The sequence below is a fragment of the Odontomachus brunneus genome, unplaced genomic scaffold (genome assembly GCF_010583005.1).
Source record: "Odontomachus brunneus isolate Ranch 3 - 2012 unplaced genomic scaffold, Obru_v1 Obru_scaffold_004, whole genome shotgun sequence".
NCBI classification, from domain to species: domain Eukaryota; kingdom Metazoa; phylum Arthropoda; class Insecta; order Hymenoptera; family Formicidae; genus Odontomachus; species Odontomachus brunneus.
Genome location: NW_022639454.1, coordinates 266,696 through 285,944, shown reverse-complemented (window position 1 = coordinate 285,944; position 19,249 = coordinate 266,696). Strand labels below are relative to the sequence as shown.

The following is a 19,249-nucleotide window of genomic DNA, read 5'->3' as shown; positions in this document are numbered from 1 at the left end:
AGAGAGAGAGAGAGAGAGAGAGAGAGAGAGAGTTGTTTTTCCGAAGGGTGGCGATAGTGTGTACCTTTTCCTTCATCACGCTGCCGCTTTTATAATATTCACCCCGCGTGTACACACGTCGGGACGGTGATTTTCATCCCGCGCACTACCTCTACCGCCTTCCTTTTGAGTCGATGTCAGCGTCACGAGAAGGGAGCAGCAGATCGTATCAATGATGATGGAAATAACGATAACGTCAATTATGACAGAAATATTATTCGTTCATTCGGTCGATTGTATTTCTAAAACGTAAGAACAAAAAAATAGGTGTTAAAACGATATGTGACGTTATATATTTCTTTGCGCATCGCGTTGCGAGCAATGGGAAATTCAGGTGGTGAAGTAAGGGTTTCACCCAGTGCGCGCGCGCACTCCCGCTGACGCGGTGCCTCGCGTCGTCCTGCGACGGGCCGGACCGTGTCAGTCCTGCCGAGGATCCTTGCAAGGGTGCTCGAGCAATCACCCTTCGGTGCCGACCTCTCTTTTCGGTTGTTGGACTAGTGGAAATTAGTTATCGATATCAAGTGAATATATATATATTTGTGAAAATTTGATTTTATGCAAGAATATCAAGTGAGTTTGTGGACAAATATGATTGTGATCAATTGATTCGGTATTATCTGTCTCCGTTTTGATAATTCTTAATAACGTGTCCTTAATGACAATATTCGGCGTCTACCTACGAAGTTACGTAAAATCACGCTTGCTAATATGTCAGCGAGAAAAGTCACGGACGTAAATTGATCGGTTATAGAACTGTCGTGTGTAAGCAAATTTATGTTAATTTGGCGAGAAAGAAAATCAAACAATACTCATACGAATATTGAAGCAATTAATCGAATAAATAAGCAAAAGACCTGTAAATTCTTGTTCCGCTTAGTGATTACTCGTTTGTGGTGAGTAGTTGTCGAGAAAAATTGTTGACTGAGCATCATCCAGCAACGCATAATCGCAGCTCTCAGTCATTGATTTTGTGTCAACGTCATCGTCTTTGATGACGAAGTAATTTTTGCTGCAAAAATCGTGAATCTCGGGTGAGATTTTAACCAGAAGAAGAGTAATTGAAGAAACGGATGCAAGTTTGTAAAGTCGTCAATTCGCGATCCGTCCAAAGTCCTGGTGATTCCCTCGTTACTTGGCTCGACGAATCGCGATCCCGAAGAGCATCTCGAAAGATGAAAGAGGCGCAATGTCGGCTTTCAAGACGTCCCCGGCCTATCCTCGAACCGGCAACGGAGCCAAGCCGAAAAACAGGATCTGTCGACTGACACCCTCGCTGATACCTTCTTTGATCGGAAATACGAGCAAGAGGCCGGCAGAAGCCGCCGAATCGCCCACGTTGGCTCGAAGAGTCTTCAGCGATCGGAAATCGCCCAGGAGGCACAGTGAGCAAGCAAGCCAGCAGCAAGCGCATCACAGCCCTAAGCGTTCGCCAAGGAGATACCTGTCGTCCTTGGACGACGACTCGCTCCAAGGCGAGATGGGTCTGGGACTCGGACTGTCCTCAATGACGACGACGACGACGCTAACAACAGCGACGGCGGCAGCGACGGCGACGAGCGTTGACGTCGAGCCAGGCATGTCTTTTCTCGAGTTTGAGACGTTGTACACTTTGGAGAAGGAGTTGTTGTACTCGCGATGCTGCAGTCAGAACGTGACCACATCCCAGGTGGAGGAGAAGCGCGTGGGCACGGGCTGGGTAGGAGGCAAGAGGGGCGTTTATACGGAACTTCCGCATCCGCTGTGTCATCAGAGCGGTGCAACCACGTCAATCGCTAGCTCGCAGTTTGCGCAGTTGGCGCACTTGCCGGAGGTTTTCAGCTTCGCACCTGGATGGTCGTTGAACGCTGATCACTTTTATCAGTGGCAGCATCGCGGAAGAAGCACGCAGCAGGTAGTTTGCGATCGATCGCAGTCGAGTTGCTTGGACTGAACACGAGTCGTCCGCTCTCGTTCGGGTCACGCGTCTAGCGTGCTAAATAAGCACGATCGTTTGATTCCAGAGCTGAAAAAGTAATATTCTGAACCGCCTTGAGTTAATCACGCGTGCGCGCGACCGCAATACGATTGTCGTATCCCACGTATGGGATCGCAAAGGGTTGCAAATTCTTCTAAAATTTCAGTCGACGCAAGAGATAATGATTTTGAGAAATTAAAGTCTTTTAGAGAGAGAATCTGTACTCTCGAACCGAGACCGATAAACTCCGACAGTGACTGCCGATATAATTATGTCGGCCGATGAATTATGCCTCACTTGAAAATTGTCAGCGAATGCGAATTCGCGCCGTCCTATCAAATATCTCGCGGGACGCGAGTCTCGAAATGAACTGTCAGTGGCACTCTCTCGCACGTTTACCTTTTCGAATTAATCGAAAAACAGAAGCAATTCCGCGAACGTGGCCGCTACGAAACGTCGTGTTTAACGCGCGGACATTCGTCCTTTTCCGTCCCGGTAACGTTCATCCTCCCTCTACGGGGTGCTCGTAATAATACATCCCCCCCTTCCCGCGCTACATCCCCGGCCTCGTCATCCCCCGAGGCGAGCCGATTTTCCTACGCCCTCGGTCGAGCTAATTTCGGAAACCGAGCCGCAAATTTGTGGCGCTACGCTATCGAGTTTTGTTCCATTTCGCCGCGAGCGACTCGCGGACGGATTTCGCAGTCGCTATCGTGAGCGAAAATAATCGCGGAACGATCATTCGCTTGATATTACAACGTTGATGCGTACGAAGCAACGCGCAAATGGAGATGTGGTTGAACAGAGCCGGGGTTACGTTTGTGCGAGAAAAAAAATCGTCGTGTCTAGATTCTTTTTGTAAAATGCTATATTTTGTCAGTTTCTCCACTCTTTCTCCCCCCTCCCTTCTCTCTCTCTCTCTCTCTCTCTCTCTCTCTCTCTCTCTCTCTCTCTCCTCTTTCTTTGTTTATCTGTCTGCTTTATTCGCGTGTGTGGACTTTTCTTTTTGTACATACCAAGTATTCCTTTAAATGTTTCCTGTGCACGAAGAGCTACATATTTTACACGGAGCAAATTAATTTGAAGAATCGATTATAAATATACCACCAAGAACTTCTGCAAAAGGGCAAACAATTTCTGAATCGTCCCTCACGCGATCGTTTATAATTCATCACTAAAGATCCCGGATCCCGGTCCTTAAAGCTGCGATATAGCTGGCGAAAATAGCAAAGGTCGGGCCAGTCTGTGAAAAATTGAGCATTCGGTGTGTTCCTTTTCGTCCTCATCCATCCTGCGGCGTTACGTTTCGCTCGTAAAGGATTCTCGAGGCTCCTCTCGCCGGAGCGGGAGGGTCGATCCTAGCGAAAGCTATCAAATATGCTGCCCGGGGGTGTGAAGGCACTTTGATCAACTCCAAGAAATCCACCCTCGCGCGTAATGTTTACTTTGAGGAGGGGGAGAGAGGGATGCCATCGGCTACCAGCATACCCGAAACAAGATGCGCTCTTGTTGCTTTCCTTACACTCGCACTTACGTATCACCGGAGGATTATCCTTTGGCGGCGACGAAGGCAGAGATATTCATTAGCTCGTGAGCAAAGATCGTGATAATGAACGTTGACTTTGCTTGTTGAGTTGGATAAAATTCTATAATTAAGCGACGTTAGATCCTCATTCGCTCATGTTCCTTCTTGTCACTCATCCTTTTGTGATATTCACCTCAGGGTGAACATACGAAACGACCATCTTTCCGTACGGCAAAGAGGGTGGCTGTTTCCCTCCCTCGCGCGTATCGCAAAGGATCAGATTGGCCTCTGCTCCTCTCCTTTCGACAAAGCAAACGTATACTCATCATTATTGTGTCTCGTGGCTCGACCATTAGCACGGAAACAAGCGATCTAATTTCGCGTCGGATACATTTCTCTTTATCGCGTGTAATTTACACTTTTTGTGCAGGAAGCACAAAAGGTGCACTCGCAATTCATGACGTTAAATTGATGCCCGTTAAATTGATAATTGATTGCGATAAAGCATGTTAATAGTGTATGTATATGGTGTATGCATGTAAGCATAGTGAGAAAAGGGAAAACTCTCGGCTTGCGAATTTCTTTTTCTTTATCGTATCTGATGTCTTTTCCATTCGTTTAAATTACAAATTCATGATATTTGCGGCTCTTGAAATAATAGCACCAATATTATTTTATTTCTCCACCTTTCATTTTCCATACTCAAATATGGAACTGTTGATGTCTTTTTGGGCATAGTCGGGAAAAAGAATATTTTTCACGATTAAAAAGAACCATCGATGATACCACCTCGTTGTTGTTCACGGGTCGACAAGCTCTGAATTTTTCCGGACATGTATATGCCGCGATACGTGTTTACGGGTTAACGATCCGTGTAGATTTAATGGGAGCGCTGTTAGCCAGGTTCACATCGTGCTGTAAACGTTTTGAAATTGAGTTACGCGTTTTCGAAAAATTGCTACATCTTTTGTTACATCTTTCCATTTGTTACATATCATTTTTATCGCGAGGAGATCGAAGTGAAATCAAAAGTGAAAGGAAAATTTGAGGGTTTGCGAAGGGCGAAAAAGGGCGCACGCCCTTACGAGAGCAATTTTCGTGGGGCTGTAAATTGGCAATCGAACGCGATAAATGATTTAGGTTGTGTGCGCGTGTCTGTCTCGCAACTTTCCGTATAGGGACAAACCTATCCTACCCTAAGGCGAACAGTATGTGTCTTCGTTTATCGCGAGCCATCTTACCAGGAAAATAGATCTTTAATCGAATCGTCGCTGAATCACGAGCTCGTGCAGTTTTCCTTTGAGGAGTGGAAAAGTTGGCATGCGTCGTGGATTATGATTTTGGAATGATATTTCGTCATGCTGGCTTAACCGAACTAATTTTTTGCACGTCCAAATTATATGACGATATTGATATTTGTTTGCCAAATTGGAAATATATCATTCGATAGGAGAGATTGAAGGGGATTCGATTTGAAATGCGTCGAAGAATGTTGAAATAGAAATTTGTGATTATACAATAATGGCTAATGCCTAGAAAAAACGCGATAGCACAAGTGTTGCCATTCACAGCATGTAGGTAGATTCCCGAATAAATAAATGGGCATAGGAACCTCAAATCTTTTTTTTCTTTTATCAACATATGGTTTATCAGTGCTGCCACATATCGTGACAAACATTTCTCCTTTTATTCGAGCTGCGCTTTCAACACATAAATACTCGTAATCCGGCCGCGTAGGATTCTGAAAAAATAATCGAGATATACGTCCGCGTATCGTGCGCACGGGTGGTGTTGAAAAAATACATTGGCCTCGCTGCGTCCGGATTACGATGAGAAACGAATTTTGCGAATCCCTATCGATTTTCTCGCTTTTGCGCGTGAATTTTTCGCCGCTATTTCGCAGTTTGTTACTCGGCTTTTGTGTTATCGTGGCGAGATTACCTCAGATTGCTCGTTAAAAAAAACCGACGAAATTTCTCTTACGCCATTGGCGTGTAAATCTTTGAAATTCGCTCTGTACAATTAGATCGTTAGAGACTTGCTCGGGAGCAGGAATTGTAAGAAAATATTTTATTTCAATTTGATGAAAAATTTCTGAAAAATGGAACGTAATTGATTTGAAAGAAATAAAAAGGAAAGAAAAAAAAGTTCTCGTCAATTTCCCAAAAAAGAACGTAACGAGAACGTAACAATGTTATTTACATAACATAATCGATATTCACTGTGTGCACTTTGACCTTCCGGAGTCTATTGCCACAACGTCATATCAAATGCATTGGCATTTCCGCGTGGCGGAAATGCCACATCACACACACAAATACGTATCGTGTGTTTTGAACAGACATTGAACCGCGTCACACAAGTCCGGACCAATTGGTCCCGGCGGCGAGACCGCAATTACGATCCAACGTCAATGACAGACCTAACTTCTATTCCTTTTAATCAGGTTATTCCAGCTTTCTTTTGTATAATAAAATTTTATTACTGTTAAGATAATAATTGCGGTAGAGAGACCTAAAAACCTACTTGGAGGCTTACTAAGTAATTTTCAATTTATCGACTTTAATCGCGATATAGTAGAAAAATTGATTAAGAGATTCGTAAGGAACTTATCCGTTTCTCTATCTTCCGACTCCTTGAAACAAAAGGGTACTGCGAGAAGGCAGGATCGCTGGCGAATCAGGAGCGGAGATGTAGCGCGACCCTCGACAAACGTCGAGGCTCGTTAGTGCGTTTTGGACACGAGTTAGCGTCCTCCTGTGCGCTATACGTGAGTCGAAAGAATTATAGCAATTTCGACGTGACAGGGAGCCTGAATCCGTAATATCCGTAATATCCGTGTCTCTGCGAATGACACACGCGTCTGCCGTACAAATTTCGCGTCTATTTTAAATCGTACCGGTAATCTTTCGAGATAATGCGAGATAATTTTAATTAAGTTATTATTTTTATCACTTCATTAAAACTCTGGACAAGTCCGACGATGTAACAGACATAAGAATCATTAAAGTAATCTTTATAACGTAAAGACGGGGCGTATGTCGAAAAGCGTACAATTGCGGGAGAGACAAACGATTATCCTCCGCGCGAGGCAAGCCCACCGGCGAAAGTTCCGCGCGTGCATCCGCGAGAAACGGGGCCTTAAGGATCGTCGGGGGCCTGGCCCGATCGCGCTCTCGTGTGGGCCATTTAGTGTATGCGAGAAGATGCCCACACAGAGAGGCGACTGACAATGGCAGGGTTGGGCCCGGTTGCATCGCACGACGACGCGACGCAGCCAGGTAAATTTAGCTCGCTCGCACGTTCTCGCGAGTGCACGTACACGTACGTCGTCGCAATGTGTGTGGTGCGCGGTAGGTGAGACTCATTCATAAAACATAACCCACGTGGCGCCGCGACGGGTGAGCCACGAGAAAAGAAGCGGGCATCTTCAAAGTGGAAGCTAGCGACACGTGCGAGTGAATATTACTCATTATCAGTCGCTATTTATGAAGGAGCAAATGTAAAAGATCAAATGGTAATTTTCTCAACTTTGTTCAACATTACTCGTCAGCGAGTGCGCATGTAGCTCCATCTACTGCGTGAGCTTAAATGTTTTCTCGGGCCTCATTCTTCCATCATCTTTGCCCGCGTTAATATTTTTCGATTATTAATATCTGTGCAAATTGGAAATATAAACACGTTCGTCGTCGAGCACACCGTAATCTTTTCTGCACAATGCTAATTGAATCTTACCGGCGTTCTATTAATGACAGATATAAAAATGACTTTATTCTCGTACGAGTTTGGTAGTCATGACAACGGGGTTTCCTCGAATCTCAAGAGGGTGTGAGAACATGGGACATAGGCTTGTTGCAGGACACGTACTCTCCTGAGGGAAGAGGGTGTATCCTCCGCTACTTCTTGGAGCGGAGCAAAGGGGGATGATAACTCTGTTACGACGGTTCTCAACCATCGTACGAGTTACGTTCTGGCTCGACCTGTTTTGCTTTCAACACTTCAACAACAAGAGAGAGAGAGAGAGAGAGAGAGAGAGAGAGAGAGAGAGAGAGAGTCATCTGATACTTTCCTCGAAAATAAACATACGGTTCCTTATACTTTTCGTTCCATCTAATCATGTTGATGAAATTTCAAGTATCATTTCAAGCCTATCGGTTTTCATTGAACACAAAAGATATGATTTATAAGTATACATATATCGAGTTTACGACGGATAGGATATCTCCATCGTTTCCCTGGACGTTATACAAACGAGTCACGCGCGAGTTACCGATCGGAAAATTGGCCACGAGAGATTTCGACGCAACCGAGTGTACAGTTAACGTGCACTCGGGGCAAAAGAGGGTAGGAAACGTGGCTACACGGCTCGTTTGTAACAAAAAGCGAACGGAACAGCGAGAAAAGGGATAGTTAGGCAATAACCGACGAGAAAGTAAAGGGATCCGCGCGTCTACATACAATACTAGTGCATTGTGCACTAGTTGTATCGGCAAGTTACTCTCCTGTTCGTTAGTTGTCATGCGCTTTAGTTACCTGTTAATTATTACAAATGCGTTATGTTTCTTGTTCTTCCTCTCTACCACTCTCCAATAGGATATTCTACTCAATTAAGAAGACTATTCGTGGAGTGGCTCATTGGATTATGTGCTTAAGATGGTTTGCTGGTTTCGCAATTTCTCTTCTCTTTCCAAGCCCCGTTATCATTCGGAAGACTGGCGCGTCTCGATATCGTCGCGGGTTAAAGCAAACTTAATACCGTCGGGGGCTGTTCCATCGAGTTGGCGTCCATTGAGTGGAGCGATCCTCGCCGTAATCGCGCGACAAAGCCCCACCAGCTCTCTCGTTGCTTTCCCGTTTTCCGTCCTTCTCGCGAAACGTGTCCTGCCCACAAAATTATCGCACCGACGAAAAAGCATTCCAGCTTCCGCATAGCTCCCGTAGCCTTCTCGTTCCCATTACGTGAAATTCACCTCTTTTTCGTCCTTGAATCGAAGGAAATCAATTCCACGACGCGACATAGTGAGATTTTCGTGAAAAAGTCAGTTGAGTGAAAGAAGAGTTGAGATGAAGAAGTTATAGGAAGAGTGAAAATGCTCAATTTATTTTATCAATTTATATATCAGGCAACTTTGTATAAAGGTGTGTGTGTGTGTGTGTGTGTGTGTGTGTGAAAGAGAGACACTCTAGGCCAAATTTCAAAATAACAATAAAATTTGATAATATTAGTATCAGAATGAGCTCTTGTATGCGTAATCCATTATTCATCACTTTCTGCGTGTGCTGCGAAAATTCTTAAAGGATCAATGATGACTAGAAAAAAAGATTAAAAGGATTAAAAGGACGAAACGCGATCAGCTTTTTACCAAGAAGCAAAATGTAAAATGTTTATCGGAGAGTCAATCTTAGCTAGCTATTTACTGGCTTCCCTTTGCAATAAAGCACGGCGCTTACCTCTCATCTTGTTCCCTTTTTCCATTTATCAGACTATCCTCGCAACCATCCTCGCAACATTATTACGTAGGATAGAAAAAAAAGAAAACAAATGAAGTAGGATTATACGTGACTAACGAGCCGTCAGACTGTCGGCCGTCAGGAGCGAATTAATTATTGTCCTTTAACGGTTTCGTTTCCGGCTCTTGAGTTCGGTGTCGCCGTTCCGGGAGGGAGATTCGCTGCAATATTCAATTTCATGCACCCTTTTGCGTCGGTCAGTCACCACCGCGCCAAAGGACAATTATTATCCTTTGACTGTTCCCTCGAATTTTAGGCGAATCGCCGCTCCGGAAAAACGACTGGCGCACCGTCAAACTGTCGGAAATTAATTGCTGAAATTTTGACAGGTATCCTTTTAATTCACGGCTAAAGTCCTAGGTGATTTTGACGTTAACTCGCATGGCCATGGAAGGAAACTGCGGGAGAGAACAAATTTGTCTCAATTGTATTTGTATTTTAATCATGTATTATATAAGACACGTAACAAAAGAGATTCTTTTTTCTATTAACAGAGCTTAAGTTAAACTCAATTTCTCTGAAACGAAAACCTTTTGTTTCCACGATACAATTTAGCACAAATGTTTGCTAAATGTAAAAAAACCATTGATTAAAATATTACTATTGCATGCTCTCTCTCTCCTCCCTCTCTATTGAGAGTAAATAATAATAATATTTGCCCGGTTACGAGTATCGTCGAACGACTAACAATAAACAAACGGGTGCACAAACGACACAAACGACACGAGCATTCCCGACAGGTGCGCTATCGATTGCTATTCCGCGCGACTTGCGTACGAGCAGCATCATTAATTGTAATGCCGGCCATGGCGTTGCCTTTTAACGCGTCTAGTCGCGCGCGCGATGCGGCCGCGATAATCGGCGCCAAGTCGAATATCGATCAGCATGGCGCGTACGTGGTTCCCACCGGCCAATTCTTGCTTCTTATCAACGTTGCGATACATTACGATTCAACGTAATGTCTCTGGTCTAGGATAGTAGAGACTGGAATAAGAAAGAAGAAAGAAGAATCACCGATCAGTAAGCTAGGCCACAAGACTCGACACGGTCTTGCCTAGGAGCGCTGGTCTAATGACTTGTCTTTGTCAATTCATATATATATATATATATATATATATATATATATATATATATTTTAAGTTTTTTCTGAGATGTATAAATGTGGCACTACTAACATATCTCTCGATGAAATCTAAATGATGAAGTATGTGATCAAAATTAATGGTTGATTCGATATTTAAAGATGAATGATTGTGATATGGTTAACCGACCGATCTAATTTGAATTTTCTCAATTTGTTTTGATCGGATTGATTGTTATGTCGTATCGTTTAGAAAGAACTACATAAGACCTGATAGGATGATGATAGTTGCTGCGACTTAGCGGCGTCGCGGTCTAATCAATGATCTCTGGGATCGTTCGTTGATGAATTTACGGCCTCGATTCCGTTAATTCGTCAAACACCGAACGCCTACGCTCGAATGGCGCTCGCGCTCTATTAATCCTGTTCTATTTCGAGTTGAACGCCGTTGCTGTTTTCTTCCTTTAGGTCAAGCGCCGCGCCGTCTCTCGTTCCTATTTCCATTCCCCTTCCCCTGCGCGTTATTTTTGCCTACGGAGGAGAGATATTGTCTTCCCGGAACATCGTCGGATGTCTAGCGATTTTTATTAGCCCATCTTCTTTTCCTTCTCTTTCTCCCTCCTTTCTCTTTTCTTCGTACTCTATCTTTCGGATGCACTCGACGCACGATTCTCTTCATTCCATAGTTAGAGTTTTGGAAAAGATTATGCTATAAACTCTGATATAAAAAACGTTATTGTGAAATAGCACAAGTTAATTGCAACCAATCGATTCGAGCGGCAGTATTTGGCTAATGGAATCTCACTTTAAATGTATAATGTTATATTCGAGATGCGGCATCTTTTGTTTTCAGTGGCTGTTATTCTTTGTTAAATCGCATCAACATTCAGTCAAACGCAAATAATGAGTGTTCGGTCGGAGTTGCATTAAAAAATTCTCTCCGTAAAATTGGTAATATCGTTACAATTCTACGATTCGACATCTCGATGTTGTTTCCATATCACGTCCGTCGTACCACCCTAAAATAGTCTTGAGATGTGTCACACTTCCTGATCTCGTCATCGTCATCCTTGCTCCTTGATATCTGGAAATTTTCGATCAATTTTTTTTCTTTCGGGATCAAAAGGTCCTTTTCAAGAAGTCGAAACTAAATACCATTACCTATATCCGAAGTAGTGAAAGAGATGAAAGAGATGTGTAAAGATAAATAATTGACGATTAAATATAAATTGGATGCACTAGATACGCTATACTGGAGCTAAAGGCACTATAGATGCTCGAGATGCAAAATGCAAAACACTGTTATTAATAATATTAAGAAGTTTGATGATTCACACGAAACTTTCTCAGAATTTTTCACGATTGCTCGAGAAATGTCGAATCGCGTCACTTTTGATGTAAATATATGATTCGTTGATATTCTATACGATGAGCTTTTGAAGAGAAAAAGGAACGAAAGGAGGTGGCAAAAGAGGAGGAGGAGGAGGAGAAGAAAGAGAGAATGGAGGAGGGAGATGAAAAGGAGGAGAAGGCGCGAGCGTGTACCTACGAATAGAGAAACGTGCGCGTATTCAGTTACGTCCGGTGCGTCGCGACGTTGAGACGCTTCCGTTTCGTTCTCCAACGTTTTGTGATGTGTCGCGATGCGACGCGTCGTGTCGCGCGATCGTCCTAAAGAACAAGAGAGGGTGACGATATCGAGAATTGAATAATTGAGCGATTAGCGCGATCAACTCTTTCGTCTCCTCCTTTACCTCGACTCTTCCCTCTGCTTCTGATTCTCCTGACGGTCGAAAGAAGATTGTGAAAACGAAGGGTCGCGCAGGGATACAGATGAAGATTCAGCTATACATTGATAATGGATCTGTGTGTCTTTCTTATATTAATAAATTATATTATGTTAATAAATTAGATTAAGTGGGTCTTTCTTATATTTTCTCTTTCTTTTTTCACCAGTGCTTTCTTATGATAAAAAGGAAGGATTGGAAGAAAGATAGAGAAAAAGAGGGAGAGAGAGAGAGAGGGGAGAAGAGAGGAATGAATGTATCAATATAAATAAAATAATCTCGGTAAAACGATTACACTTTACTCGATGCGGTAAAGTGTCATTAGTGTAATTAATAAGTATTGCTTGACATTTTCCCAGATTAATGTCTTCTTCACTCGACACATTATCTCCGATATGTTATAATATATTGATAAAATATTTTTCTGATTTAAATGTTGGAAAACGCACCGCAGTTGCACAACGAAGCAAACGATTTTCTTGGAAATGGTTAAGAATCTAAAGTGAAGTCAATCATGATTATCACAAGCGGATAGTGCAGGCGCGTATAATTACAAACGATCGAGTGCAAAGTGCAAAGTGCATAGTGCAATTACGAGTGATCGCGAAGGATAATCGACGAGGAAAGAAAATTGGCGCATTCGACGGTGTCATGGCTTGTATCAGAGCACCGAGATCGATACGCGGATCCGTCGACGATATCAAGGCTGATTCCACGCGTAATATCCTGCAGGTAATTTTTCTCTTTCGTCGCGACGTGTCGGCTGCAACTGTACATCACACTTCCTCGACTGTCAATTTCCAACGATACCTATACTTTGCGTCTCAACACACGCACTTCTCTCGAATATTCCCGGGAAAGTCCCGGGTTCTCGCGGGAAAAGCGGGAAAAGCGAGAAAAGCGACTCGGGGAAGCGACTTCGCGCGGTCGCCGTAATAATGGCGACCCGAAATCACGAAGGAAGGTCCCATCCCTTTGCTCCGCTTCTCTCTTTGCGCGCTCAAAAATAGTACGCGATGACTAACTCTCTCCTCTCCTCTCCTCATTCTCTCTCGCTCCTGTTCCCCTTGTCCCTTCTGGTCTACGACCACGTTTGTCTCCCCTTGTGCTTTCCGTCGCCCTTGCGAGTGCGTCTCTTTGGGGACTCTCGAGAGTCGCACTCGCTCGCTCACGCTGAAAAGCCTGGCGTTCAGCCAGCGCGGTAAGCGCGCCGGGACAATTCATGCTCCTGTGCCTGATTTATGTCCGCCGATGGCTCGCTTATAGACGTGTGAATAAGGAAAAATTGTTAGTTGATTGATCGGAATAAAGACATACGTAAATACATAATTGAGATGTGTGAATTGAAATAGAGATCATTTCCAGTTATACATACTCTGCAAGTGATCACTGTTCGATTTGCACAACTGAAATTGTACATGTCAAGAAATGTCTCTCTTTTTCTCCCTCAAGAGAGAGTGTATCATATCCTAAATTATAATATGTATATGAAGGATAGGTTTTCATAGCAAAAACAATCATTAAAATTTACGCAATTTTGCAATGATGACAACGCGCAGAACAATCATCGACGCAACGAGCTTAATTTGAGATATGTACGCTAAAATATAAATATCTAAAATAATATCAATTTGATCGATTTCATGCTAATTTGTGCGAACATCGTCCTCTTCGCTGTTCGGAAATATCCAACAAATAAATATGAAATATTCGCGACAACAAAGTCCCGATAGTCATGCACCTGTGGCACAATAAAATATTGGCTGGGAAAATGAACAGAGAGAGAGAGAGAGAGAGAGAGAGAGAGAGAGAGAGAGAGAGGGAGAGAGAGAGAGAGAGAGAGAGGATGAACGCGTCGGGGGTCACACGTAGTGACGTTAATAAACGTAAGTATACCTACGTTGTTGCACTTCACTGTTGCAATCAGCCGGAGATAACGCGATGACATATGGGTCGCGTGATGGAAATGTAAATGGATGCGTCGCGTTGGCTTGTTTTCACGAAGAGGGAGAACGACAACGATGTAAAAACAAAAAAGGTTTTCGTAGACCTCGCAGTCAACTGCAGTTACATTCAATTTCTTTGACAGCGAATATCTGTCGATGTCGCCAGCGCAAACGAGAGCATATTCTTCGGTGCAACGACGCAGCAATCGAGATTTATTCGATATCATTAACGATGCTAATTGAAATTCTGCTCAATAATTAAAAATTTACCGTATAATCGTGGTTCGATCGAGATCTGCGACGTGTAATTAACAATACAACGATTGAAATTTATGTTGTGGTTAAAAGTGCAGTTTAAACATGCTATGTTTTACTGTGGCGATGTGAGAATCAGTCTTGGTTATATTATAATAATGCACGGAAAAAAAGATTTGGTTAAATTAACCAAATATCTGGTCGAATATGACCAGATATTTAAGTTAACAAGATTTTTGGTTGACATAAACAGAATTCGGGTTACTTCAATCGGATTTTCTGGATCGTTCATATTCGACCAGATATTTGGTTAATTCAACCAAACCTTTTTTTCCGTGTGTAACAGTCGAAAATTTGAAGTAAATATACTCTTCTTTCGGGAGAATAACCGGGAAAAATGACTCGACAAGTAATTCATCGCGTTTCAAAGTAATAATACAAATTGAACCGCAAAATCGCGATTGCGATATGATGATAAATATACTCAGACAGAATGCTTACTTTTATAATTTCAGATCTACACGGATTGGGCGAATTATTATTTGGAACGAGGAGGTTGCAAAAGACGAGTAACTGATCTGCAAGCTGATCTCTGTGACGGTGTTCTCTTGGCAGACCTAGTAGAGGCTGTCAGTAAGTATTCTCGTCGCTCTTTTGTTTCTCCATTTGAAGAGATAAATGGTCGTATAAAAAAAGGCTTGCAGAGGAACGTTGATAGAAATTATTAGAAATTTATAAATATAACAAAAAAGTTGCAGTAAAAAAAAACGAAATCAAATTATCCATTTCCATTTGCAAATTTGTTATCAAATTTACTTATCAAATTTCCTTTTGATATAATAAAAGTTGAAATATTGATAAGATACGTTTTTATGCTTTATTGATAAAAAACCTAGCCGCATAAAATTGATCGCAAGCACCACAATAAATAAAACTGCAAATCACTGCTAGTCGACTAACAGTACCGAATCATTTATGGTGTTGGACAGTTATTCATAACACATAAATTGGCACAGTAAAGTCATTAGTGCGCGGAGTACGACAATCACGTGCCGTACGCGCGCGTCATGTGCGATTCATTGCGATAGCGACGTCCATTCACCGCGGCTATGTATGTGTATAAGAGGGATTTTCGCGTTAAATTATTTTACGATTCTTCTCTCTCTCTCTCTCTCTTTTTCTCTCTTTCTCTCTGTTTCTCTCTCTTATTACAGCCAACCAGAAGGTGATTGACGTGAACCGGAAACCGAAAAGTGCTCAACAAATGGTAAGTGCTTCATCAAAATTAAATATTTTGTGTATAAAATGTCTTGTTGATGATGAAAATTGAAAAATTTCATGTCAACTCGAGTCATTATCGTGATTTTCCATATAATAAAAAAAAGATAATTGTTCGATAGCTTTCTCTCCCGATAGCTTTGCGATCATTATTCGAATGAACGATAAACGATCATTCGGTGACAAATCAGTTCGCGGTTCTGATCCACTGTATCTGTGCGGAAGATATCCGAAACAAATCGGTATCCTGGCGCTATGATCGCATTATGAATGTGTTGCTCGATAATATTCGTTGAAATTTCAAAATGTTCTTCCGCTCATAACGCTATAACTCAATTCATGCATCCAATCGTTCAATTTGTACCTCCGTAGGAGTAGTATCGCGTTGACTCAGGATTATGCAAATTGAGAATACACAGTGGAAGAAGAAGACGTCATCCCACTTGAGAGAGAGAAATGTAACTCGACTGCGTCTCGATCCATCCGGATGTGACGTGGCTCGTTTCCTCAGAGATGCACTCAGAATCCATAAAACACACGTTTCTCTCCTTTCGCTCCTCTCCCATTATTCTCTTCTCTCTCTCTCTCTCTCTCTCTCTCTCTCTCTCTCTCTCTCTCTCTCTCTCTCTTTCTCTCTCTGCCTTCTATCCATTATTTTCTTTTCTATTCAAACATAATTCTCGCGCCTACGGTAAATATTAAGGAATAAAAAATTAGACAAACACGTTACATTCATCAAGACTCGATTTGTATTAGAATATAAATACGAAACATGAGGTAATATAACAGTACTATATGGAGCGCTTAGCAGTAGATTAGAAATCAGTTCTATTTTTAAATATAATGAAACACATTATCAGAGTCATAATAATCGTGCGACATAATAATTGTACAATTCGCGCGTCGAATCGTGCTCTTTTCTCGACGGGAACTCGATAGTTAACTAGGCCAACAAACTTTGTGGCTCTTAATAACCACAGTACTTATCTTACAAGATGCTTCGAATTACTCTAGAGCTTACTAGATACTCTAGAGATGGCTACAAGCGTGAAAGACGCAAAGCAGTCTTTGCAAGTTTCCTTCTTACCCTCGATCGCGAGCGGCAGAAACGAGCTGTAGTCGGCTCGTAGACGTCGCCTTTCCAATTTCGCGTTGTCGAGGGTGGACGTAGGCAAGGAGAAGGGCTCCGGTCTATAATTAAAGCGTCGAGCACACGCCGAGCACACCACGTGTACAGGCTGATTCACGATGATAAGTAAAGATGATCTTTCGAGCAATGGAACAAACATTGGCCTCCTTCGTTATCTTTCGACATTTGAAAAACATCTGTCGCCACATAGCTCGAGTCAAGTGGAATCATAATGAATAATCGTTTGATTTTTCAAGTCTCAATGTATGTTTGTAGATGCGGCCAGTGGTGTACAGTTGATCACATCGTTAATTAAACGACAATCTAACATGAAACCTATTTCCGCGTATTTTTGTGGATTGATGTTTTTTAGTTGCTTTCGAAAATATGATTCGTGAAGCAGCTTGTAGTCAGCTCAAATCACGTGCTTTCCTTTCGGCCCTGCGCTCAGCACGCGACTTAAAACGTCGTCGGTTCACAGCTAATATGTATTCCTGTGCATATTTCTGCGACATACACAATAGCACAGAGAAACGTGCGTTCTTCGTAGCTACGCGAACCGGAAACGCCCAATAGTTGCATAAGTCGGCATTATGTACTCCAAGGTGCACGGATATGTGCCGTTTTCTACTTTTTTTCTACTTCTTCAACCGGTCGTACTCATAGTACCTCTTCAGTAATCAGCTTTTGTTTGCCGAGACAAGGATCTCACTTTTTATTATTTGTTTCTTTTTTTTAACAATTTTTGTATGACTATATCGAGTCGAACAATGTTTTCTAAATTTTGAAGAAATTACCTTTTATTTGTTTGATGATCACGTTTGAAGTAAGGATGATCGAGTCAAAGGAGGCCATTGTATTCAATGTACCTTCGTCTTTTTCGATGTACATAAATTGGGTTCAGTGGCAAAATCGGGTCAGCCCCTATTTTTGCGTTATCCTTCGAACATCAATGTTGTTTTTATATAGTTACAGAAGAGTCGTGATATTAAACTTTTTTTTGTCGAGTTAAACCGGAACTACTGTGGTGTCTCTGGCCGCGTCCGAGTCGGTCCATTGCGATCTATTTCTATTTCGCGGAGAGTCCACTCTCGACATACACACATATACGCACAGAGAGAGAGAGAGAGAGAGAGAGAGAGAGAGAGAGAGAGAGAGACGGAAAGAGAAAATGAGTCATTTCGTATATATTAGTCAAGCATCATACCAGTCTCCTAACGAGTTTATGGCGATAATTTATAAATAAATCACCCGCACAAGCTCGTAGAGATGAGTACAAGGCATACCGGATTTTACTAATCGGATAATTTCGATTGAATCTTGCGTTGTTGGTAAATTATTCGCAGACGATTTGCTCTCTAATGTTAAAGTAATTTTTATTGTACAATTTTTAATTGCATAGATAGATGCGAAGCGATACATTCACAAATGAATATCGAAGCCAAAGATCGAAACAGCACTTAAGTAAATGCAACTCGATGAGCAAGCGCTCGAAAATCGATTGTTTAAACGCGATTAGGGGAGCAGCAGGTGTGGGGAAACGCGGATGCGATGACAGCCGACGAAAATGTACTACATTGTAAGTGTCCTAGATACGAAGCATATATGTACATGGCTAATGGAAAGGGAAACCGTAGAGAAAATAGGAAAACATAAAGGGTTTCCCGGTTAGACTGGTTTGTAAAAAAAAAAGGGAGGAGCGCTTTGAGACGTGGTTCCTCTTTCGAACGAAAAGAGCTCGTTGTGACATGTCCGCAAAAAGAACTGTCATTTTCGCCGATATTACATACATAGATACAATGTCCAGTTGAAATCGGAGGAATTCACCGTGCGTTCTAGATTCTCGTTCTTGCAACACGGTATCAGTTCGATCGCTCTACGATACCCGCGGCGTGTCGATTAGTCATCGAGTGTATCGCGATACCTCGCGATTTCCCACGCAAGAATCCTCGCGCAAAAAGCGCGATTGGTCACGTTGTCCATTACGTTTAATATCCGCGATTAATCGTCGTGCTCGATGCAATCGTTCTCTTGTATTCATCGTGGAACTAGCGATCGGTTCGAATATCGAAGAAGGAAGGCAAGAAGGCAGGAGGAGAGACAATGCAGCCTGCAATTTCAGCGATCCGGTGCGTCATTCTTTAAGCGGTGCTCGCTCGCAAAATCGCTTCTTGTAACTATCCACCGCATTCTTGTCGACTCTACGCGGACGTGACGTCGCGGACGACTTGGAATGCAATTTTCCCTTGACTCACCCGATATATGTCTGGTGACTCGTTCCAATCCTATTTCACTGCTGTAAACATTCCACGCAGGAATCTCACTAATGTTACTTTGCTTCGATACACTAGTATGTTATAATTAATTTAATATATTGGGGGAGTAACAAAGATCTCAAAATATCCAATGTTTAATAATACGTTCTCGCTCATATTATCCTTTGTCCGCTCACAGGCCTGATTAACAAAATTCTGAGTGCGAGTCGATAAATTGTTGATCATAAGGCGTACCGTTGTTCGTAAAAAATTCAACGTTTCGACGCGGACTCGGTGAAAAGTGCCTCACCTCCCGGATCTCTCTTGCCGGTATAATAAAAGCTCTAGAATATACAATACCGAATAAATTGGATAGGAATACACCGTGAGTTGATCGCGACCCGTCTTCCTCATGTACGTACGTTAGATCCCAAAACACTTTGTCGTGCCCGTGTTGCCAGGACACGAAAAGAGTTCGAGATCGGT

General features: G+C 42.5%; 1 protein-coding gene across 6 annotated transcripts in view; it reads left to right on the top strand.

The window, feature by feature from the left end:
* The window catches only part of LOC116847560 (protein sickie), a 108,279-nt gene that overhangs the window by 25,334 nt on the left and 63,696 nt on the right, over positions 1 to 19,249 (top strand). Inside the window, exons 1-4 of one of the 6 annotated variants that reach the window (XM_032822679.1) lie at positions 11,698 to 11,979; positions 12,260 to 12,632; positions 14,617 to 14,734; positions 15,316 to 15,368. In XM_032822679.1, the coding sequence (XP_032678570.1) occupies positions 12,552 to 12,632; positions 14,617 to 14,734; positions 15,316 to 15,368 (252 nt within the window). In that variant the 5' untranslated portion in view covers positions 11,698 to 11,979; positions 12,260 to 12,551. Of the gene's footprint in view, positions 1 to 1,161; positions 1,934 to 11,697; positions 11,980 to 12,174; positions 12,633 to 14,196; positions 14,230 to 14,616; positions 14,735 to 15,315; positions 15,369 to 19,249 lie in introns of those variants that run through there. The other 5 variants (XM_032822661.1, XM_032822670.1, XM_032822687.1 and 2 more) reach the window with 5 other exon arrangements.